The sequence below is a fragment of the Prunus dulcis genome, chromosome 5 (genome assembly GCF_902201215.1).
Source record: "Prunus dulcis chromosome 5, ALMONDv2, whole genome shotgun sequence".
In the NCBI taxonomy this organism is placed as follows: Eukaryota; Viridiplantae; Streptophyta; class Magnoliopsida; order Rosales; family Rosaceae; genus Prunus; species Prunus dulcis.
In genome coordinates this window covers 9,988,324-10,012,708 of record NC_047654.1, presented here as the reverse complement: position 1 = coordinate 10,012,708, position 24,385 = coordinate 9,988,324, and the positions used below count along the sequence as shown (strand labels likewise).

General features: G+C 37.2%; 5 protein-coding genes across 5 annotated transcripts; 2 read left to right on the top strand and 3 right to left on the bottom strand.

The window, feature by feature from the left end:
* The first annotated feature begins 739 nt into the window (after positions 1-739).
* Positions 740-2,655, top strand: LOC117628417 (BTB/POZ domain-containing protein At5g41330). Its single transcript, XM_034360873.1, has one exon. It carries the CDS (start codon positions 970-972, stop codon positions 2,389-2,391), a length of 1,422 nt encoding a protein of 473 aa, XP_034216764.1. The 5' UTR covers positions 740-969; the 3' UTR covers positions 2,392-2,655.
* Positions 2,656-12,156: 9,501 nt separating this feature from the next.
* LOC117629275 (cytochrome P450 86A22-like) lies at positions 12,157-14,372 on the top strand. The gene has a single exon (XM_034361817.1). It carries the CDS (start codon positions 12,508-12,510, stop codon positions 14,101-14,103), a length of 1,596 nt encoding a protein of 531 aa, XP_034217708.1. The 5' UTR covers positions 12,157-12,507; the 3' UTR covers positions 14,104-14,372.
* A 694-nt stretch (positions 14,373-15,066) lies between these two features.
* LOC117629006 (putative B3 domain-containing protein At1g78640) lies at positions 15,067-15,711 on the bottom strand. The gene has a single exon (XM_034361538.1). The coding sequence runs from the start codon at positions 15,709-15,711 to the stop codon at positions 15,067-15,069; it is 645 nt and encodes a 214-aa protein (XP_034217429.1).
* Positions 15,712-17,429: 1,718 nt separating this feature from the next.
* Positions 17,430-18,107, bottom strand: LOC117629005 (putative B3 domain-containing protein At1g78640). The gene has a single exon (XM_034361537.1). The coding sequence runs from the start codon at positions 18,105-18,107 to the stop codon at positions 17,430-17,432; it is 678 nt and encodes a 225-aa protein (XP_034217428.1).
* A 1,847-nt stretch (positions 18,108-19,954) lies between these two features.
* On the bottom strand, positions 19,955-20,584 carry LOC117629004 (putative B3 domain-containing protein At1g78640). Its single transcript, XM_034361535.1, has one exon. The coding sequence runs from the start codon at positions 20,582-20,584 to the stop codon at positions 19,955-19,957; it is 630 nt and encodes a 209-aa protein (XP_034217426.1).
* Between the last annotated feature and the right edge of the window lie 3,801 nt (positions 20,585-24,385).

The window sequence follows — 24,385 nt, the reverse complement described above, 5'->3', positions numbered from 1 at the left end:
TCAACTTTTTATTTTGGGAAGTAATATATGGACCTGAAAAGTGATTTCCCACTTTCATGGACAAGTGCATAGAGGAGTTTTGAAGTTGATCTGATTTCAATTTTTTAATTCTGTATTTCTAAGTTCTCGATCCATAACTTTCTCTATTCATTATAAAAGAAGAACCGTTTAATTGATACAATAACCGTTCTAGAAGGCATATTCGATAAGCAGATGCTTTTCCTCTCTCCGGGGGAAAAAGCTGGTACTTTACAACTCATAACAGATGGAAAGAGTCCATTACTTTCATGTTAGGAGAATAAGAAAGCTGATTAGAGCAAATTGGTCAATACTGATTCTTGCTAGTTTGAGTTTCAATTCAACTTTGAACCAACAACACTTGCCATTATTTTTATTTTTTTCAAATTTATTTCCAACCAAATCAAACCAAACCAGGTTTTTACTAGATGGTCCAAGTTGGACGGCTCCAACAGCTATTTTCTTTTATTCCAAACAACAAGTCAAATTACCAAATTGCCCAAGTAAACAACGTGTGCCGCCAAGATTCTCTTGCCCCTCTTCATTGACCTCTAGACTTGCAAATCTTCGATGCCTCCAATAGGAAACTTCTTTCACATGTGAACACAGCCGAAACATATGGTGAAATTAGAAATATAAAATTTGGACTTTTGGAAAGAGAAATTTTTTTTATTTTTTTTATTTTTAGATTTTTGTTATTTTACCACCTCCTTTAGTTGACCACAAAATCAGAAAACGTCTGCGGTATTACCTTCTAGAAGTAATCAGCTTCATAGCGACCTTTTCTCTTTGGCCCAAAACTCCCAAACCCTTTATATACAACACATTTTCCTCCACCACCACTGAAACCTCCACTGCCACCGCTCTTTTCCCATTTTCCAATACTACCTTTTTCTCCTCTAACTAATTTTCATTTCTGGGTGGTTGAGGAACATAGGCAATTAGGGAAATATGCTCAAATTCATGCCACCTTCAGCAGAATCGGCGCTTCCCAGAAATGGGTTTAAGAAAATCAAGTCAGAGTCCAACATAGTGACCATAGACGTGGGAGGCCAGCTCTTCCAGACCACCAAGCAAACTCTAAACCTAGCCGGTCCGGACTCGCTCTTTTCCCGAATTTCCGAGTCAGCCTCAGCTCAACTCGCTCCGCCGTTCATTGATCGAGACCCGGACCTCTTCTCGATTCTCCTGTCGCTTCTCAGAACAGGTAATTTGCCCTCAAAGGCCAAAGCTTTAGACCTGCAAGACCTAATTTTCGAATCCCAATTTTATGGCATCGAAACGTTTTTGATGAATTCGCTATCGAACCCATCTCATTTTGATGCTTTTAACCTCGAGAAGTCGTTGATTTTGCCCTTGAATGGCCGAGACTCGCCGTCTGCAATTGCCACGACGCCGTTTGGCTCGGTCCATGTAGCTCACGGCAGCAAAATCACGTCTTTTGATTGGTCGCTCAGGAAAAAGTCGACGATTTTGACCCAATTCACCGCTGTCGATTCGATGCTAGCGATATCGCCGAGGTTGGCCGCGGTGGGGGCAACTGACTTCTCGGGGCTCCAAATTCTTGACCTTGAAAACGGGTTTGTGAAGGAGACTCTCAATTGGGAGAATGTGACTAAGACTGGCTCAACAGTGCAAGGAATTGGGTCCTCACCTGAGTTTCTCTTCGCTAGTTTCGAATCATCTCGGAGGAACTCAAATTCCATTATGGTTTATGATTTAAATAGCTTGAGCCCTGTTAATGAGATTGGTCATTATGAAATTTATGGTGCCGATATTAATTCAGCAATACCGGCCACGAAATTGAATTGGGTTTCGGGTTATGGTCTGTTAATGGCGTCTGGGTCTCACAGTGGACCTTCAGGAGTATTGGGTAACATTAAATTTTGGGATACAAGGTCTGGGAATGTAGTTGGGGAAATCAAGGAGAATGTTGATTGCTTTTCGGATGTAACAGTTTCTGATAACTTATCAGCAATATTCAAAGTTGGTGTGAATACAGGCGGGATGTTCTTTGCGGATTTGAGAAATATAGGTGCAGAGAATCCATGGGTTCCTCTTGGTGAAAGGAAGAAAGTGGTTAATGGGAAGAAGGAAGGTTCTGGGTGCAAGATTGAAAGCCATGGAAGCCAAGTGTTTTCTAGTAAGGGAGGCAACATAGAGCTATGGTCAGAGGTAGTGGTGGGCTCTAAGAAGAGCAGTAAAAATGGGATGGAGGATGACAGGCTCTTCAGGAAGAATTTAATGGGGAGAATGAAGGATATGGGAGGTTCCAGGATAACCAACATGGCTTTTGGAGGGAACAAGATGTTCATGACCCGGAAGGATCAGCAAACTGTTGAGGTCTGGCAGAATTCAGCTAGAGGATTTTAATCCCAAAAGAATTTAGTTGGAATTGGTAGATGGGGGATTAAATTGACTGATATCATCCAGAATCAGTCACATTTTCATGTAACATTGTTTCGTAGATTGATTTGTTTGTAAATGATCTTGTAGCTTGTCAAGTCTCATTCTTTTGTGTGCTCATTAGCATGTCTATCAATTGTTTATAAATGATTTGTTCAGAGAATTTAATGAGTTAAAGTTATATTGTTGATGTTTCCAACTATTGTTTATTATTTACCCCTTTTGTTCTTCTACTGAACTTTCATTGACAAGTTTCAATTTCTCTGTATTAGTATAGAAGATGGGCTTGTTCTATGTAATCTGGCTGTTCAGAGGTGTTTAACTTTAAACATTTCAACCATTCTTTGTGCCCTCTTTTAGATGTTTCCTTGTTATTAAATAGTTATTAATGTCTAGTTGTTGAAGCTTTGATGAAAGGGAGCTGGTTGGCTGGTTGAAGGGGGAAAGGGAGATGCTAGAGGCACCACAGTTGTGGATGCATGTTCTGCATTTTGCTCTTTGGCCTTCTTTTTTTTTGGGATGTGCCACTGTCAGTCTAAGAGGCACCAGGACCTAAGCACTTGCTCAGATGATAAATACTACTGATATTGTGCATCTTATTTTGCTAATTTAACAAGTTGCTCTCTCCAGTTAACCTGTGATACATGTGGTTGTTGTGACTTTTATTTATTTATTAATTTGTATGTAGTAATAGCAAACTCGATAATATGCCATCATGTCTTTTCTTAGAAAGCCCTGTCATATTCTTTGTAGCATTTTTCTCTGTTCTTCATTATACTTCTTTGGGCATTGCAGGCACAAAGAACTGCAGATTCGTATTTTGAAGCTTTAATCGTTTCTTAAATGAAAATGACCAAATGTCAGCTTTGCCTCGCTCTGCCTATCTCAATGTTAAGGCCTTACAAAGTTCAATGCTTTATAAGATTGTATAGACTGTTTCTGAGATTGCTCTTACATGTGATATGGACTGACGTGGCGTAAAATAGTGGTAGCTCAGGGGCCAATCTCACTGTTGGCTTGGAAATAGAGAGGTTTTTTGCTTGTTGATCAGGTGTGTCACTAGTTGTAAGAATGTAAATATGATAGTAAGCCTTCTAGTTGACATCTTTATCAAAATTCAGGCCAACTAGAGAATCGAAAGTACTTGTCCCCTGATCATTGCTGCTTGAGTAGAAGTGTAACAGTTTCAGCATGTTCTGGTTCTGCGGCACAAATCAAGGGTTATGATGCTTGAGGTATGCTATCATTCTTACTTTATACTTGCCTCATAAAAACTTTCCTATGCAGATTTCTTCTTTCTCCAAAATTTTGATATCTTTTAAGTTATTCAACCCACAGAAATAGAAGAAATCCTCTTATTCAATTCAATGGAAGTCAGAATGGTATATTGGGCAGAACTTTGAAGGCCTATAAGTTCTAAGGGATTTCGGGTTCTCAAACAACTGTTTCAAGACTGAAAATCCCATCCTTTTAAGGAACGAATATACTGCGGTTGTTCATAGCCTGAATTGTGGTTGTGGACTGAAAGGTTCTAGAGATGACTGGGTTAGTAGGAAAAGACAAATTGTTATGGCTGCATTGAAGGTTTTATTCAACATTACAAAGGATCTCTTTGTTCCATTCACATATGTAGTTATGCAAAAAGTCCTGCTTCTAGTTGTTTTCAGAGGGTCTGCATATGTTCTCCACACTTAATGTTTATTATCTTGATTGAATCTAGTGGGTGAGACAGATGTTTTTGCCAGCTCATACTCTTAGGAAGCAATATTCTCTTTAGGATTCGATTAGTGCCAATGACCTTGTTTTATAATTTAAATTATCGGCTTGTCATATGTGTACAAAAAATAGCAGCAAATGCTTCGTGGACTTTCATTACAATATGATTAGAAGCATCCTAAATACTGGTTGTGATATGTGGGATGCTCATCTGTTTATCCAAAGATCGCTCAAGTAAATGAGACGCTAGACGTTTGGCTACCCAGAACATGTACAGGGAGGCCATCAGTGAATTCCGGGTACTTCTTTAACCTGGCAGATCAGAACAAAATATGTGCAGGAAACAGAAACATTTGGTAGTATGGAAGGGCTATGCTTTTAATTATTGATGTTTAATAGCTTTGAGCTTTGCTGTAAGTTTCTGTAGAAATATGTGTTCTTCCAAATGGGGAGATTGAGCCTGCAAGTAACTCAGGTGCTTGGTAAGAGGTGGCAGGTGCTGATTAGGTTTTCACAAACTTTGCAAGAAAAGCTTGAAGGGATGGAGAAAAAAGGGTTTATTGAAACGACGTTTCGAACAGAAGTTGGAGCTTCCACTAGAATCTGCCGAAGAAAAGGAAACCTTGTTGAAAAGATGGAGGACATCATGAGAAACGTGTTTTTTTCCTTCTTCCAAGAGTAAGGCTGATTGCCTTGCTTAGGGCACTTCCAGCGGAAGGCCTTTTGCCCGGGCAGGACAGGGCCTAGCCCACAAGACAGCTCCAGCGCGCAAAGGCAAGCCTGGTCAAGGCGTGGGGCCCACCAACTTAGGCAAGCCCTTAGGCAAAATCAGCCTGTGCTGCTGATTGGGCAAGTGATGTAATGCTGATGTCATAATGACGCAGCAAATTTAAATAACAAAAAATTGAAAAAAATTTCAGAATTTTATTTATTTATAAATACCTAGCCATATTTTTTACTTCTCATACCAAAATTCTATACAAAATCATCTCCTCATATCTCATGTGAATAGTGGTTGCCCTTAGGTTACCATGACAATGGGTGGAAACACAACAAGCCTTTTGCAAGGGCTGCCACTATTCACAAGAATAGTAACAACCCTTGTCTCCCCTTGCCTTTTGCCATGATAAATGGGTGGAAGTGCTCTTACAAGGCTTGACTTGCCATGGACATCTCCAACATCACTTGTTCTTGTGGGAGCGATTAATTGGGTCTATGTTGATCCCTACATCACCCTAGGAGGCAATCAATTGAATCCATGGCGATCTCAACATCACCCTGAGGTTACCAATCCACTTGGAGCAATCAATTGAGTCCATGTCAATCACTCCATCACCCTGAGGTTATCAATCCACTAGGGCCCATCAATCGGATCCTTAGTCTATCCTAATCAATTGGATCCTCCGTTGATCCCAATTAAAGTTCACCAAATTTGACAATACATTATCACAACTCAAGGACTTGTGGATCAAGGATTTCTCAAGGCGATGCTTTACTCATGAATCTTTGCATAGTCGTGGTGAAAAGGTAACAAACCTGGTTTGCTTCTAAATTCCAAAACTTATATTTCCTTGTGTTCGTTAGTTAACAAATATATTTATTATATTACTTGACACTTCCTGAAATCTCACATGGAACAAATTCCCACGATGAATATTTTTTCTCTCCACACACAAGAATGAAGCTTATATGGAGAGAGAAAAGAGGGCATGTGTGGGAGCAAAATTTACTCCATAAGCAATAACCCACTGCCCATGCATCCCAAACTTGGGGAAGTGGAGAAAATCAAGTAACACGACATTCATTGTCTTGAGTCATGGAGAAAAATGAGGAATGTGGGAGTTGGAGCCCAAGACTCCACTGCCTATAAAAGGCCAATTAACACAACATCCCGGGGGAGGAGAAAATCAGGTACAATACTATTCTAAACTCTCATGCGATTATACTTTTATTGACTTAAGCGTCGGAGTGTTTTCTTGCAGGTACCCTCATCCTCTCTCACTAGTGGCAATCGAAATGGTGTCCGACTTCTCAACATGGAAATCATATTACTTGTTGGAGGACTCGAAATTTTCCGCTCCAACATTGCCCTTGGTTTCAAGGCTGAGCCGTGCCTATATAAGAGCATATAATCTACAATTAATTAATGAAAAACTTATTGATGTTTTTAATTCAATGTGTATTTTTTCTTTGTTGGAAAATTATTGAGGGACTCTAAATTCCAGTTTAGATACCTCATGTTCCTCAGTGTACATATATACTTGAGTTGCAGTGGATTCAACATTTATATGGATTTTTACAGAGCTTTTTAAGCGATAGAATTTTGCAGAGTTTATTATATGGATTTTTACAGAGCTTTTTAAGCGATAGAATTTTGCAGAGTTTATTGAAACTCTCTACAATTCCACAAAGTTTTTTGAAAATCAAGCATATATGTTCAAAAAGGCCAACTAGTATAAACTTTTGGTGTTATTTCAATGAGTGTAAGAAAGTGAAAAAAGTGACTTAAAATGTGCCATTGGTGCTATGTTTAAAGTAAAAACGTGACTATGTATTAATTAATATCAAATATTGGTGCTTGTAAGGGGTTTGTAGCTCAAGTAATTAAAAATTGCATCTAGGTGCCGTGTTGAATCCCCTCTTGTAGCTCAACTGGTTTTAAAATGTACCCAACATCCCGTGTTGAAATCCCCTTCCCTCAATATCACATGAGTTTCATAGATTCTACGAAAACCTTAATTGAATAACATAATTTTTATGAATACGCCTAAACTTGTAAGCTTCATCAGTCTTTTAAATTTCACCAAAATTTAGATTTCATCAGATTTCTTGTTGATGTCCAAAATTGATTCAACTTATATAGATGTGAAGTGATGGATGATGTGTAAAGGGAAGTCCTTCAACAGGTGTATGTGCCTTAACAAATTGGGATTCCTCTCACTTTAGGAATCTTAAGGAACTCCAATAATATATAATCGATGAAAAAATGTATGCTAGATGTTCAGTTGAAATAATACAAATAATAGAAACTCTAATATTGACTTAGGGTAAAAAGGCTCTATTATTGGAGTTGCAATCCCTCACCCTCGTCCCATCCGAGTTGATAATGTTTAGGCTCCACAAGTTAATTAGCTGCTAGCTCCCCCGCGTCCCCCACCTAGAATTGCATTTTGAAAGTCAAGTACTTTGGAGGTTTTAAATGCACCGAAAATAGTCGATAAAAATTTCCGAAATTTTCATTTTACCATTTTCCATTTATGTTTCTTTGTTTCCTTTAAAAGACTCAAACAAAAAACCAAAGTTACCATCATTATAGTTCAATTAGTTGAGTTTTTCTACTTTCATTTGTATAGTTTGAAATCTCCATTCCCTAGTAATACTTGTGTAACTCCTCTCTCCCCCAATCGCTTGTGCTAAAACAAAAAAATAAAAATATTCTACTTATGTAGACAGAGATTCGAAACTCCCAATCGCTTGTCCTAAAATAAAATAAAAATCCAAAAGTCCTAACCCTTTATTTTGATTTTTATATATGATCTCGCTCAATTATGTCACGATTTGTACAATCTCCGGCTCAGATAACGACCAAAGTAGAAATAATCATGCCTCTCTCTCTCTCTCTCTCTCTCTCTTCTACCTTATCAACTCATCTCCCATTTCCTCTCCTCCAAATACGCTCCCAAAAATGTTTATCTAAAATATGTGAAAATGTTAGGGAAGACAAATTTGGGTTCTCTTCCTCATCTAATGGGTTTTTTAGGTTTTATTTATTTATTTTTTGGATGGGTAATGATTCAAGTTTTTGCTTGGTTTCATTTTCGTGGCTCCACATTCTCAATTATTTGATCCTTTGAGATTTAAAAGGAAGTATAAGACTGAAGGTTCAAACCAAAAAAAAGAAAATGTGGATTGCAAGAGAGGATTAAAAGGAGGTCAATCATGGGGATGGGGAGGATTTAAGGTTCAGACTAGGTCTGGGCACGAATCGGTTCGGAACGGTAGAAAATTCTTCCGTTAACTAAATTAAAGCCTTCGGTAGACCATTTTCTCTTCCGTTAACCAAACCAAAGACTTCGGTAGACTTCGGGTCGATTAACCTAATATTCGGTTTGGATTGGTTCGGTATGACGGTAGTACCGTAATAAAAACATACTAATAAAAATACAATTTATAATACTTTCACATAACATATGTCCTTGAACAAATACACCAAATTATCCTTGTAAAATATAAAAATCCAATAGTCTAATTCATCCGAGTATGAAATCAAATAACTTAGTCACTATACCATTCAATATATACTCAAGATGTACTGGGAGCCACTTGTGTTTGTTGTTTGAACATTTGAGTGTTATTTTTACTGAATTCTCTACATTTATGTAAATGATTTTGACTTTTTTTTCCGTTGGTTCTTTAGTTTTTCATGCTGAATCCAACCATATAAAGAACATAAAATTTGGATCAACGGTTGAAAAGTTACAGGTAAAAAAAGAGACAAAGGTCGAAACTAGAAAACATAGGAAATTCATAAATTTCTCTCTGACCAAAAAGTGCTACAGTATCGGGGTGATAAAGAAGTGATAGAATGGTGATAAAGAATACAGCAGTGATAAAGGAGTGATACAAAATGCTGATTGTATTTATCTTTGGTTTCTTGTTTTGTATTTAAATAATGTAATAAATATAAATATCGGATCGGTATGGTACGGGTTTCCGTCGGGTTAGGAATATTATTTCCGTTAGTACGGATCAGATCAGATCAGAATAATTAAAATTAAAAAATAATTATTTAATCAAACCAAATCAAACTGTTGGTACACGGATAATTCAGATAAGATGCCTCCTCCTAGTTCAGACCAAACAAAAAAGGCGGTGCATTTCAGGGGAGATAAGGGAAGGGAAAAAGAGTGGAGAAGTCAAAATGCTTGACAGGTGGCAGCATTTGATTGGGTCGGGGAGGCTAGCAACCTAGAGTCCTTACGACACAATTATTTGGGGACGCACTAGATATTAAAGAGAAAAAAGATTTGATGAGGCACAAGGTCTCCCGAAAGCAACCAAATCTTTGACAGATTTACAAAACACGACCCACGTTCAAATTGATGTCATGAATGATTGATTCATTCATGACCAGTTTCAAATTTTTTTGAGTCAATTTATATTTATATGCATGTTTGCATTTGTTTGTTTGTCATTTTGCTCTTGGCTTGCTACTCAGATTTATATTCTCAAACTATCAATTTGGATTGTCTGAACAAGATTGTTTGACGAGGAAATATTTCTTATGTATAAACCTCGTCTTGACATGCATGATTTGGTTTGGATTGTTATCAAAGATTAAACACTAGACATGATAATTCACAGAGGCGGAGCTAGAATTGTAAAAGTGGAGGGGCCGAAGTAGAAAATACAAGGATATAAAACACTTAAGTATTCAATACTTACATGTTTAGAGCTAAATATTTCTAATTGAGTTATGTCTAATTTGTTTTAAAGGAAATTTTAACTTAAATTCTAAGTTGTTTATTACAAATTCTATATATCATATATAATATAATAAAGATGTGATAAAAATATAGGGGGGCCAGAGCCACTTCAGGTCTAAGAGTGGCTCCACCACTAATAATTCAGTACATTACGATATATAGAAAAGCATGAGATTGAAAAACCCAGAATTATCGTATAACCTTATTCTGATCACCATGCCTTTTAAGAGGCTAGTAAAGTATTAAATCCAGAGTTTGAACCATTGTTAGTTTTTATTTTTATTTTTATTTATTTAAATACATGATATGATTTTAAGAGAGCGGTGAGAGTATACCTAAGTTAAGGGAAGTGAGGAAAAGTAAACTGTATAAATATGATCCATATGACATTAGTCTTTAAAGAACTTTTTCGTTTTTTTGGGGGTGATATAGCCGTTGATGGAGACCTAATAATTAATAGGCTAAGTTCAATTTCCAACTTAATATTGAAATTGGATCATTTATGCATTCAATATTCGGCACAGACAATTTAAATTAATGAAAAGGTGCCTTCTTTTATTAGGTCACTTAAATCGTCACATTCCTATTACCATTAAATTTGTCATTTTCGCTACGTGATTTCTTATATAGAACTTTTTACTTAGAAACCTTTATCGTTGACAAAACATGGGACGAGTATAATACGTGTATTATTTTGGTGAAAAGCTCGATTATTATATATATATATATTTTAATTTGTAGTATTTAATGTCCTATTAGTTAGGTTAGCAAAATCTCTTTAATATTTGCATTAAACTTTCTAAAAATCATCGAGTCTGATATTTATTATACGGAGAAAAAGGACAATCAAAACATATTATTGTATGGCTTTTTCTCCAAACGTAATGGATTGATGGCAACTGCTGTCTTGGAGATAAAGCGACGCCGTAAAAGCTGGTGTGCTGCAAATAAATGTATGGGATTGCCCACCCAACCAAACCAGCTAGTTCTAATTACAGAAAAACAAAATTGAAAATCTAAGCAAGAGAAAAATAAAATTGAAAAATAGGACTTGTCCTACACAAAATTTTCATAATAAATTTAGGTTTTAGCCATAAAAAAATTTTTCCGAAAAAAACAGAAAAATTTCTCAACTTTCAAACCAAAGACATGCAAATATAAAGAATTCCTTCGGAAATCCAAAATAAATAAGGGCATTTTTTTTTTTCCATTTTGGCTTCTTTTAAAAATATTTCTCTATCCTTTGACTTGTTCCAAAATGTCCAAATTTTCATAATGAACGGTACAATTATTGCCCTTCTAGTTTATTTGTTTCTCATTCTACAATGCAATTTTATTATTTTAGCTTATATTTTAGATCACCTTTCAGGATCATCATGGTAGAACATTTGCTAAATCGAAAATTGTTTAGTCGTCTAACTGTTGTAAAATATCGTAATGTAGTTAAATTGTCAACGATTTCTGATTGGTTTCATTTTTTTTGTAGGTTGCTGAACAATAATGGCAATGCTTTGCTAAACCATGTCTAGTGTTGTTGCTTTCGGTCAGTCGCAATCGTCACACTTGTAAGGAGGATGAGGGAAGGTTTTGACTGTGATTATTGTAGGTAGAGAGTGAAAGTTATGCATCATTAGAGTTCTCACTCTTGTTATTCTCCAACATAAATCATAAATAATTAAACTTAAAACCTACACACTTAAGTCGCAAAACACAAGAATATACAGCGTTGAGACAAAACTAGTACCTAAAATAGATTCTAACTATCCAAGGAAAGGGTGCTTCTTCTTTTCTTTTTTTTTTTCTTTCTACGTGCTGTGTGTGAGTGTTTTTTTTTCCCTCTTCTTATTGACTACGTGCCGTGCAAGGAAGATAACTAAAAGAGACTAAGTAATTTAAATTGAGTGAGCTATGAAGCCAACCTGGGCTATAGGCCAGGTTAGCCAAAAAAAGGTCATCCCTGCATACACACATACACACATACATACAGCTTGCTCAACTAATCACCATAACTTCTGCTCCTCCATTCAATGCCACAATTTATGTTGAAAATGGCACTTTCCTCTAAATTAGGTGAGAGCATTTGCCTAGCATTTTCCCTCTAAGCCCTAGAACGAGAGAGAGAGAGAGAGAGAGAGAGAGAGAGAGAGAGAGAGAGCGCGACAGAAGGGTAAGCACGTTAGAGAAAAGGGTTTTTTGTAGGGCTCGGTACGTTATTATTTGCACCACTAATTAATGTGGGATATAGCCATATGGACTTATAAGCTTTGGGGTGGCCCTATCTCTCGTGGGTTTATAAACCTTACCTTACTACATGTCCAACGACTTCTGCTTGCATTAATTAATGGCGGAGTTTTCACTGTAGTCTGTAAGGCCTTAATTACCTTATGAAAAAAAATATATATTCAAAGAGAAAAAAAATGTGTGAAACAAAATCAGGAGAAACACTTAAATGAAATGAGAGTAACATTATTCTGTTATTCTCGACCAATTACGGTGCTATTCCCATTTCATACACAACAGCCCCATCGATTCCTATTTATTGCGATCCTCTCTTTCCCGTCCATTTCATTTTTCAAGTCACATTTTCCCTTTCCCTTTGCTTTAAGCCACTGCCTCTCTCTCTTCTTCTTCTTCCTTATATATATATCAATGTTGGCAGCCTCAGATCTCTAAAACTCATTTTTGCATCATTAATCTGATCTGGGTTTTGTTTAATCAGTCCATTTTGATCTCGGTTTTGCTTCTTTTTTGTTTACGTGCATTAGTTTTCAAGTTCTAGCTTGGCTGTGGTTTTTTCCTGTATCACCTTAATTACTTTGGGGTTTGAGGGTTAATTTTGGTATTAGTCAAGTTTGAGGTGGTTTAATTTTCAAGTGGCCAGATGGAGGTATCAACGGCTCTGATGATCTTATCAGCTTTTGCTGCGTACTTCTTGTGGTTCAAGATCCTCTTACGGTCCATGAACGGCCCGCGTGTCTGGCCTCTAGTGGGCAGCCTGCCGGGCCTGATCCAAAACGCGAACCGGATGCACGATTGGATCGCAGACAATCTCCACTCTTGCGGCGGCACGTACCAGACCTGCACCTCCGCCATTCCCTTCCTGGCTCGCAAGCAAAGGCTCGTGACTGTCACGTGCGACCCCAAGAACTTGGAGCACATTTTGAAGCTCCGGTTTGACAACTACCCCAAGGGCCCCACCTGGCAATCAGTGTTCCATGATTTGCTCGGCGATGGGATCTTCAACTCTGATGGTGACACCTGGCTTTTCCAACGTAAGACCGCCGCATTGGAATTCACCACCCGGACCCTCCGCCAAGCCATGGCTCGGTGGGTGAGCCGCGCCATTGAGTTCAGGTTTTGCCCCATTCTTGAGACGGCTCAGAATGAAGCCAAGCCGGTGGATCTTCAAGACCTCTTGCTTCGGCTCACATTTGACAACATTTGTGGGTTGGCTTTCGGAAAGGACCCACAGACGCTGGCGCTGGGCCTTCCCGAAAACGACTTCGCAAATTCTTTCGACCGAGCCACTGAAGCCACGCTGCAGCGCTTTATCTTGCCCGAGATTATATGGAAATTCAGAAAATGGCTCCGACTCGGAATGGAAGTCAGCTTGAGCCAGAGCCTCCAACACATCGATCAGTATTTATCCGCTATAATCAACACACGTAAGCTGGAGTTGATCAATAAGCAACAAGGTTCAAATGGGGTCCCACATGATGACTTGTTGTCCCGGTTCATGAAGAAAAAGGAGTCCTACTCAGACACATTCCTCCAACACGTGGCGCTCAACTTCATCCTAGCTGGACGTGACACATCATCGACGGCGTTGAGTTGGTTCTTTTGGTTGGTGATTCAAAACCCACACGTGGAGGAGAAAATCCTTGCTGAAGTTTGCACAGTTCTGATGGAGACACGTGGCAGTGACACTTCCAAATGGGTCAAAGAGCCCTTAGTGTTTGAAGAAGTTGACCGATTGACATACCTTAAGGCTGCGTTGTCCGAGACCCTAAGGCTGTACCCTTCAGTGCCAGAAGACTCGAAGCTATCAATAAACGACGATGTTTTGCCAAGTGGAACTTTTGTGCCGGCAGGCTCTGCAATCACATATTCAATATACTCAGTTGGTCGCATGAAGTACATTTGGGGTGAAGATTGCCTTGAATTTAAGCCCGAAAGGTGGTTATCTTCTGATGGCAAAAAAATGGAGGTACAAGATTCTTACAAGTTTGTGTCCTTTAATGCTGGTCCAAGAATTTGTCTAGGCAAAGACTTAGCTTACTTGCAAATGAAGTCAATAGCGGCCGCCGTGTTGTTGAGGCACCGGCTCACAGTGGTTCCGGGCCATCGGGTGGAGCAAAAGATGTCACTGACATTGTTCATGAAGTATGGCCTCAGGGTTAATGTGCACCCCAGAGACTTGAACCCTATTTTGGAAAAGATAGGTAAAGGTGTTAAGATGGTGGCTGGGATTGCTTAAAAGGGCTAAGTTGCTTGGTTTTGGGGGCATAGCCTGTGAATATGATTATGCATATCTAATAGAGTGACTAAATAAGGTAAAAATGTTGGTAATTAATTACAGTCAACGCCACATACGTCGTCGTATGTCGTATGATAATGCTATATCTTATATGCTACACTATTTAGGAGGAGAGGAAAACTTGTGGGGTATGTGAAACATTATGTAACTATGAAAATTGTGTTAATTAAATTGTGCTTAGTTAAATTGTGCTTTTTAGAAAGTTTTTACAAAGCTATGAAATAGCAGAATGGGGTATGATTTACAAAAGAGTTTTGATCAAATCAGTTTCGGAATGGGAAAGCTTCTAAAAATAACTTTCCAATTTAGGGTATTTTGAGGCATGAAATTGACTAGGGGCCGGACCAAAAGGAAGTTTGATGCATTTCCGGACAGCACTAATTAAATTTCGGGCCAGAGGATGGGGAGTGATGGGGACGGTGGACCTAATTCAGCGACTATTTAGGGTACCGATCTTATTTGTTGAAGAACATTATTTTTTATGTCGGTGAAATTAATGCAAGGCTAACCAATTATCTTAGTTTATTAATTGACTAAGATCATGTGGATTCTCAGATTAACTCAGTTTAATTAAGGCTACTAGCCTACTAGCATAACTAGAAACCAGCAGTCATGTCATCATGTATTTTTTGGATCATGTAATATAAGCGATAGTCTAAACTATAAGGAGAAGGGATTCTCTCATACACACACTACATCAGTGCGATAGAGATTCGAACATGAGACCACTACTCACAACACAACAAGTCAATGTCATTTTCCACTAGGTTAGACGCCGTTGATAGGACAATTGTAATTTATTTTTAAACATTTGAAAGAAAGTGATTCATTGAAAATAAATACAACCAAAATAAGAGACACACAAACTATGTGAACAAAGGTAAATAAACCAGATCATCAAATTCAAGCCCGTTGAAGGAGGGAAAACATGAACATGGCTCTGGAAGCATCCCAATAAAGCCCAATTTCATCCTTCTCCTTCAAGCCTCTCCTCTGCACAAACATCCCTCTCCACTCTCCATTGAGAATGTAACTCTTTGCCGAGCTCCAAAACTTGAAAGTCAACTGATGTCTTGTGCCTGTGTCGTAATCTTGAACTGTAACTCCCAATCCCTCGTCACTCTCAACCCTTTGGACAAACTTGTCATCCAAGTAACGCAGAAAATGGTTCGTGGCGGGGTCTTTTGGAACCAGCAGCCTTGAGGAGTTTCCGAGGTCGCTTGCCTTCAGAATCTTCCTGATGGGCCAAGGCCTCCGAGGCTTGGGACTCGGCCTAGGTCCCAGCACTACTAGCTTTTTTTTCTTCTTTACTAACTCTTTGTTCGTATCATTCGTACCCGATATTTTCTCGTGTTTCGGATTAGGAGGAAATGTGGGCACACTGTGAGAAGCAGGGTCTAATTCCTCTGCTTTGCTCTGATTTGTGTCGTAATTCCAAGTTGGATCACACAAAGTGAGAGCAGTGGAAACTTGGTCTAGTTCTGGGTTAGTATTAAGAAGGCTAAGGGTTAGGGCTAGCATTTTTGAGGTTTCATAATCGTCCTCCATTGTTAATGTTGAAATTAAAACATGAAAATCAAACTACAAAGCCAATCAATTGACTAATTCCAGTTGATGGGGAGAAAGGGAGATATGAGTTTTTGTGCTTGATGCTTGGAATGAAGTTGCAAATAAGTGCAAGAATGTATGGGTATTTATAAGGATTTGTACCAAATCAGTCTTGGATTTGGAAACAGGACATTTTGTTACCCTTTTTAATTAGGAACACTTGCTTCTCCTTGTTCGGTTTGTAAAGCGATTCCTGAATTCTTGAAGAAATTTAGCCATATTATTCAAAATTAATGTTCCGAAATACCAAATTCCAGCATCATCATGAATTCGTGTAATAAAATTCTTTGGGTTATTGATCCCGATGGTCCCTAAATTATTGCTCCAATATCATTTTGATCCACCAACTAAAATTTTCATTTGAACCGTCTTTCAACTCTTTTTTTTGTATCAAGATGGTTCTACTATTAAAGTCTGTCAAATATTCTGTTAAATTGAGTGGCAAAAAAATAAAATATTATTTTTAAAAAGGGTTAATGACTGAAATGGTTCCCTAACTATTGTTCCAGTATCATTTTGGTTCACCAACTAAAATTTTCATTTGAACTGTCCTTCAACTCTTTTTTTTTGGTATTAAGATGGTCCTACCGTCAAAGTTTGTGAATTTTATTGTTATTTATTTTTGTATTTATCTGATTTAATTTTTTTAATTAATTTAAACAATAGAGAAAAAAATCATTACTTTATATGTCCATGTCAGCCAAAAAAAAGCCATGTTGGTGGTGAGATTCAATTTTTTCAATTTTAAAATTAGGTACAAGTTCCTATAATAGTTTCCTTTAATTTTTAATTATTGTTTACCTCTTTTAAAAAATTTGTTATTTTATTTTTATATTTATGTGATTTAAATTAATTTAAACAATAGAGAATTTATTATTATTAATTGCTAGGTCAATCTCACCGGAAAAAAAAAAAAAGCCATGTGGCTGGTGAGATTCAATTTTTTAAAATTTTCTAAGTTTTATAATAGTTTCCTTTAATTTTTAATTATATATTATTATTATAATTCTTAGAGACATTTTTACCCCTCAATTTAACAATAAAATTGACAGACTTTAACGGTAGGATCATCTTGATACAAAAAAAAAAAAGTTGAAGGACGGTTCAAATGAAAATTTTAGTTGGTGGACCAAAATGATACTGGAGCAATAGTTGAGGGACCATTGGGATCAATAATTCTTTTGTTTTCGAAGAAGCAGCAGCTAAATGAAAAAAATTGAGTGTTGCAATCCACCAAGTGCAACAAAAAAATTCCGTTTCAGTGTCACGTGTCGTGACAAAACGGTGCGTCTTGGAGGTTTGGAATACTTATATCAGAAATCATCTGAGGAATTAATCCACAAATTATGAGAGGTTTCTTGATCTGCCAACCCCAACGTTGGCAGCAAAGGAGCCAACAAAGCAAGATTGGATTGGAATGAAGTAATTTTTCCGTAACAATTGTTTTATTTGTGTAACTAAAACTTATAACAGGAAGCAAATCAATATAAAGATAAAATATTGATGGGAAAATGTATGATTTGATTCATAGAATTCACTTGGACTTGGATAAACACAAGTCTTTTACAACAAATGTCTCAAACTGAGGAATTAAAAAGGTAATTGAATAAACTATCTAGCTAGTTACAATTCTGATCATAATTGAAATCTCAAATTGATCAAGCAGGGAATTGGGATTGGATTGCCCTTTCAAGAACAGAAAACATGAACATGGATTTGGAGGTATCCCAATAAAGCCCAATTCTATCCTTCTCCTTCAAGCCTCTCCTGTGCACAAACTCTTGCCTCCAATCTCCGTTGAGAATGTAAAACTCGGCCGACCCCCAAAGCTTGAAATTCAAGTAATGCCCGGTGTTTGTGTCGCAGTCTACAACCATAACTCCTATGCCCTCCCCGCTCATAACCCTTTTGGCAAACTTGTCATCCAAGTAACACATAACATGGTCGATGACCGATTTTTTCGGCATCAGTAGCCTTGAGCAGTTTCCAATGTCGCTTACTGTCAGCTGCTTCCTGATTTTCCAAGGCCTCTCATCCTGAGGCTGTAGACTCACCGTATCCGGCACTGCTTGGTTTCTCTTCTTCTTCTTTAATTCCTTGTTGATATCATTCGTACCCGACATTTTCTCGTGTTCCGGATTAGGAAGGGCAAATCTGAGAGGAGCAGGGTCTAAATATTCCTCTTCTTTTCTCTGGTGTGTGTCGTAATTCCAAGTTGGATCACACAAAGTGAGGGCAGTGGAAAGTTGGTCTGGTTCTGGGCAATGGTTAACCCTACCTCCAGGAAGGCCAAGGGTTAGGTCCAGGAGTGCTGAGAGATCAATTTCTTCCTTCATTGTTAATGTTGAAATTAACAGAAGGAAATGAAACTACAAAACCAATCAATTGATAAATTCTAGTTGCAGGGGAGAAAGAAAACAGAGAGATGGAATGAAGTTTGACAATAAGAGCAACATGTGTGCGTATTTATAACATATTGTTACCCTTTTCAATTAGGAAACTCGCATTTCCTTGTTGGGTTTGGTTTTATTTTAACTCAGACGCTTAGGGTGATTTTCCTGGAGATAAAAGTAATTTTAATTCAAATTTACAGCGAACCGTTTGTGAACGTTGGTCATTAGTAACTTTTCCAGTACTCGATCGATCATTAAATGAACAACCTCCACTCAGCTGGCGTATATGACGTGTAATGTGCATATATGCGGCATTTTTCATCAGAGTTCTGTTTTGTTTGTTATTTTCACTTCCACTTTTTTTTATTACCATGTATTGCCTTCCACTCAAAACGTGATCCATGTTAAATTATTATTATTATTTTTTACCGTTAAAATTAGTAGTACTCAACTTTATCATTGAAAATAATAACAAAAACTTAAAAAAGAAAAACAACCTTAGCGTGGGGAAGAAATTGAGGTTGCACTCCAAAAACAATTTGCAATGAGAGGAAGTAACCCAGCACTTCCAAGGCTGTGCCGCCCCTCCTTCTCTTGTCTTCCTTCCATTTTGATCTCATTTAGTGAAAGACTCAAAACTATGTACTAGCCAACGCTTAAACACTAATTATTATCTAAATATATAGCAAATTTGGTGATTTTGAAAAGAGTTATTTATACTAACACCTCTTGAGGTTTTAAATTGTTTTCACAAAATTCATTTTCATTGATTTTTCGGTTCAAAGAAAAACTCTAAATGACAAAGTTAGCCTTTGAAATTAGATTGCACATGCATTCATTAAGGTTATTTTGTCATTTGCATGAGTATTTTTTTAAAAGAAATCATCAAATTTTGGACGAACAATCCAGTGGCGGATCCAGGATTCAATAGCGGGCCGGACGAAACTTACACTAAAAACTCGACGGTATGAGTGAATTTCATTAATAAACATACGAAAAATACACATAGTCAATAGAAGTAATGAGCATTACCCTCAAATGCATCTTTATACATAAAAAAAAGCTTATAAAACAAAAAGTAAATGCAATGCAATACAAAAATAATAGCAGAAGCTCACCCACAAATATTAATATATTATCAGCAAATAACCAAAACTCATATTCAAATCCTAAAAATTAATAATAAGAATAATAAAAACCCAATTGAGAGAGAGAGAGCCTACAAGAGGAAATTAAAGCCCACAAGAAAGATAATAGGAAACTAAAGCCCACAAGAGAGAGAATAGGAAATTAAAGCCCACAAGAAAGATAATAGGAAACTAAAGCCCACAAGAGAGAGAATAGGAAATTAAAGCCCACAAGAGCGAGAGATAATAGAGGAATAAAGCTCACAAGAAAGAGAATTCACAAAATGGGTCTGGCAGCTGCCCGGCATGCCCTCCACATAGGTTCGCCCTTGAAAACGAAAACGGATTTTGTAAAACAATATGAAACTTCAGGGGTGTAAGTATAATTTTTGAAACCTCATAAAGTTTTGTGAAAACACCGGAAACAAAAATATAATAATAATTCCACAAACAGCCAAAAGATTGAAAATTATAATGAGCTAAAGGCCAAAAAAAAAAAATATATGGAAATCCAAGCAAAGATGGGAGATATAGAATACTCGAAAAGTTGAGTTGTACACAGTCCAAATATATTAAACTTTAAAGTTGAGTATTTTTACTTAGCGGTTTTGACAGAAGTACATAAAAAAATTTAGTAAAAATTCTTACAGACAGGTTACATCATTAAACTGATTCCTGATCATGAAGAGCTGCAGGTTGGCCTGCCCGTTTAAGTACCGAAAAAGTGAACATGGCTTTGGAAGGAACATTTGAGGGTGTGTACCAGCCAACTCCAATCTCATCACCCTCTTTCAATTCTCTCCTCTTCACAAACTCCTCCTGCCAATCTTCATCCAAAATGTAACTCCTCCTAGGCGAATCGCGCAGCTTTAAAACCATTCGATGCTTCGAAAATGTATCGCGGTCGTGAACTGTGACTCGGGCGCCATACTTGCTCTCAAGTACCCTTTTGGAAAACGTGTCACCCAAGAAAGACATAACCTGGTTCTCGATAAAATTGGTTTCCACAATTAGCAAGTTTTCGAGATCGCTAGGGGTGAGTGTCTTCTTGATTTCCCAAGCCTCACAAGGTTTCACCCAGGAGACCAAATTTGTGTTTGTTTTCTTCTTCGGAACAGGGCACTCTGTCTCTGGTTTTCTCTTCTTCTTATTTGTGGTCCACAAAGTCAACTCTGTTGAAACTTCATCTTGTGGGCGTGGAGTTGCAAGGCCAAGCTCTGTTGAAACTTTCTCTTGTGGGCATGGAGTTGCAGGGCCAAGGGTTAGTGTTGTTGAGGCCTCTTTCTCTTCCATTGTACAAACAGAGAGAGAGGAAGACCCCAAAAAATAAAAAAAACTGAGAGGTAGAGTTTGTGATACTTGGGTTGAAAGTCACTATGGGCTATTTATAGAGATAGAGATTATAAAGAAATTACTTTGGCATTGGAGATTTTTCCTTGTAGAGACTCTGTAGCTTTCTTGGTGGCTAAGTAATTAGGGATGGTTTGACAACCAAAAAAGGTAATTAGGGAGGATAATTAATAACATACTCTTTTCTGTCTAAATACATGTAATGTAGGAGTCCACTGCCAAATTCAAGTATGGACTGATATTGTCCCCACCTTAATCATCCAAGTCTAATATTCTGGGTCTGGTTAGGCCCAATAGACCTCCGGGGTGTGAGTGTTTTAACTGAAAAGACATTGGCGCAATTAGTAGGATACCACATATATTTTAACCGTAAATTATTATTAGATTTCTACTATATTGGCTTCACAAATCATGACTTGTATAGAGCCAACAACACATCCCGCACACTTTTACTTATTTATTTGACAGATAAGTGTATTATACTTTCTTCCATTGTGTAACTAGGACTATTGTTAGCATATAGGATTAATCATTTTATTAGTCCCTGAATTTAAACTCGATTTGCATTTGAGTACCTCAATTTCCAAAATAGTTCTCGTGGTCCTTTAACTTTAGTTTCTTTTGGACAAATGGTCCTGCCGTCAATTTTGTTAACTTTTTTTGTTAAATGCAGGGGCAAAATGGTATTTTAATATTAAAACAAAAAAAATTGAATAAAAAAAAATCATACATTTAAAATAACAATAGAAGCAAATCAATTAAAAAACCAACAAACAAAAAAATCAAGTTTTTGGGGAGTAGAAATTGGGATAGAGGGGGAGAGAGAGAGTTTAATTTTAATTTTTTATTCATATTTTAATCAATTTTGATAAAAAAAAATACCATTTTGTCTCTGCATTTAACAGAAAAGTTAATAAAATTAATGGCAGGACCATTTGTCTTAACGAAACCAAAGTTAAAGGACCACGGGAGCCATTTTGAAAATTAAGGTACTCAAATGCAAATCTGATATGAATTTACGGACTAATAAAACGATTAATATGTCCTCATCGATATATATAGACTAAATCCTTCCACATAAGAGAAGCATTATCTTCTGTGTGTTCCATAGCTAAAAAAGATTTCCATCCAAAATTGGTTATGTTATATGCAATAACACTTAAACAAACTAAGAAAATTAGTGCTCAACTAATTCAATAAATTAACCTGAACTCCACAATGTTTGATCAAAAATAGAAAACCAGAAGTAACTAAAGTTCCTTGTGGCACTGGCTTACAAACCTCTCCTTTTATGACTCTAATTCCGGCACCCTCCGGACTGTGAATTCTTTCCGGTAAACCGAAAACTCAAAGTGCAGTAAAACATATCATGACACAATCCAAACACTTTGAATACTCATAAGTGCTAAAATATGTGGTTCAAATGAGCAGCATATATAACATAAGAAAGTTTCTGATAAGCAAATTAAGAAACCAAGAAAACTAAGCCTCAAACAGTTCAAAAATCCAGAACATATGCCAATGTTTGATCAATAACAAAGGCTGCCAAAAGCTGAAAAAAGTTCCTTAAAAATGTTCTCTGCTTGTTCAAGCAAAAGAAGGCAGTTGGTGCCCTGCGCGTCCAAGCACAGAAAACATGAGCATCAACCTGTGAACATCCCAGAAAAATCCAATTTCATCGCCAGCCTTCAACTGCCTCCTCCTCACAAATTCTCTGTTCCATTTTTTTATCAAAACATATGTCCTTGAGCTCTTCCAATACTTGAAAGTCAAGTGATGCTGGGAGCTTGTGTTACAATCGTAGATTGTAACTGCAGCTCCCTCGTGGCTTTCGACTCGATTAATAAGTCGAGAACTCCAGTAGGGCAGGAGACTTTTCTTGACCATATGTGTGTTCAGCAGCAGCCTGCTGCTGGTCCTGCTCACATTTTGTCCAACATCGCTTGTTGTCAGTGTCTTCCTAATCTCCCAAACATTGCGAAATGGGCTCGGGTTTGCTGGTACCCTCCACATGCCATGAAGTATCTGATTGTAGCTGCAAACTGTGAGCAGCCTGGAAATCTGGGCAGCCACTGCTCTTCTTTTCAGCTCTTCTTCTATGACATTCTGCATTATTGTACAGATGTTTTCATGTGCTGGGGTAGAAGAAGCTGAGCCTTCTTCCTCTTCTGTTCTGTTCAGTTGTGTCCAAGATGGATCACATAAAGCCAACGTTGTTGAAACTTGGTCTTCAACTTGGTCTTCAACTTGGTCTTGAAATTGGTCTTGAACTTGGTCTTGTAGTTGTGGCATGGGGGTGGCAAGGGTTAAGTTTGTAGAGAGTTGCACTGCTTCCATTGCTGAAACTGAGAGAAACAACAAGGGTTTATAATTGGTTATTGTTTTTGGGGGAAGACAAACAAACACCTGAGGGCTTCATTTCTATTAATGGGTAGTTTGTGTGTGTGTGAGAAATATATAAACACATTAATATGTACCATATTGTATTATAGCAAATTTTTTTTTTTTTACCAAAACAAAAACTATTGACAACTACACACAAGTTTAAAAGAAGATCATAAATTAAAACTCAAGATTAAAATAACTATAAGTATATATATTTCTAACAATCCACTTTTATTGAGGGATATTTGAGGGACATCTTGTAGGGTCCGTTTCAACTATCTGAATTATCCATTAAGTCTTCATTCAAAGATCATTTTTGCAAAAAAATAGCAAAAATTGGAAGCCATTAAGACATCTAGTTGTGATCAACAGAATCAACGATCCTGGTGGTTCAAGAAAACACTAAAACTACAACCATTGATTGAGTGGTAAAATGATTTTGGACTAAAATGATTTTTTTTGCAGGGATGATCTTTGGAGGAATACCTAAAACATAGACGGTTCAGATTATGAAAATACAATGTAGATAGGTCCCATAAGGGTGTCTCTCAAATAAGCTTATTTGAGGGATCCCTCAACTAAAGTTCTCTAATATTTCTAATATTTTTATTTTAGTAAATGTGTAAGCATAGACGAACTATCTTTTAGTCTAGCAGTATTTCTCTTTTCAATGTTGGACATTGATAATAGAAAAGGGCTAAACTTCGGGCAAGAGCTATATTCCCATGCCCATCCATACGAGATGAGCCCTGACCCATGGGGAGATCAAGGGTTGCCGTGGCGGAGGGAGAGGATCGTATGGTTGGGTTCGACTTATGAGATCTAGAGAGAAAGTAGACACACATAGGCCATAGTGGTTGGAACAGGGGCTAAAAGAGTAGATCAAAAGAGAGAGAGAGAGATATATATATATTAGGTTAAAAAATGTGGGTCATTTAGGAGAAAGAGATTTGGGTGCAAAAAAAATTGTGGGTTGTTTTTGTGCAATGTGAACAATAATAATTTTGAAACCAGCGAATAAGAAGCCGACACTTGTGTTTATTGCCAACATAGTGACGTTTTAAATCAGTTTTGGCGGTCTATTTCAATTTTGAATATCGAATCTTAAAAAAAATTGAAAATCGAAACAAATGAGACCAGTCATCTGGTTCGGTCTATTTAGCTAATTCTTTTTCTTAGTAAAACCCAAAGCTACTCTTTTCGTGTTCAAGAATCAAAATGTGAAGAGGTTAATTATGGACAAGAAGAACAAAATCAAAACAATAATACTCTTTGTAAGGAAAAAAAAAAAATATGTATGATAGTTCTACTACGCCATCAAGCTGATGTAATATCTACTGAAATGATGCTATTTGTTTA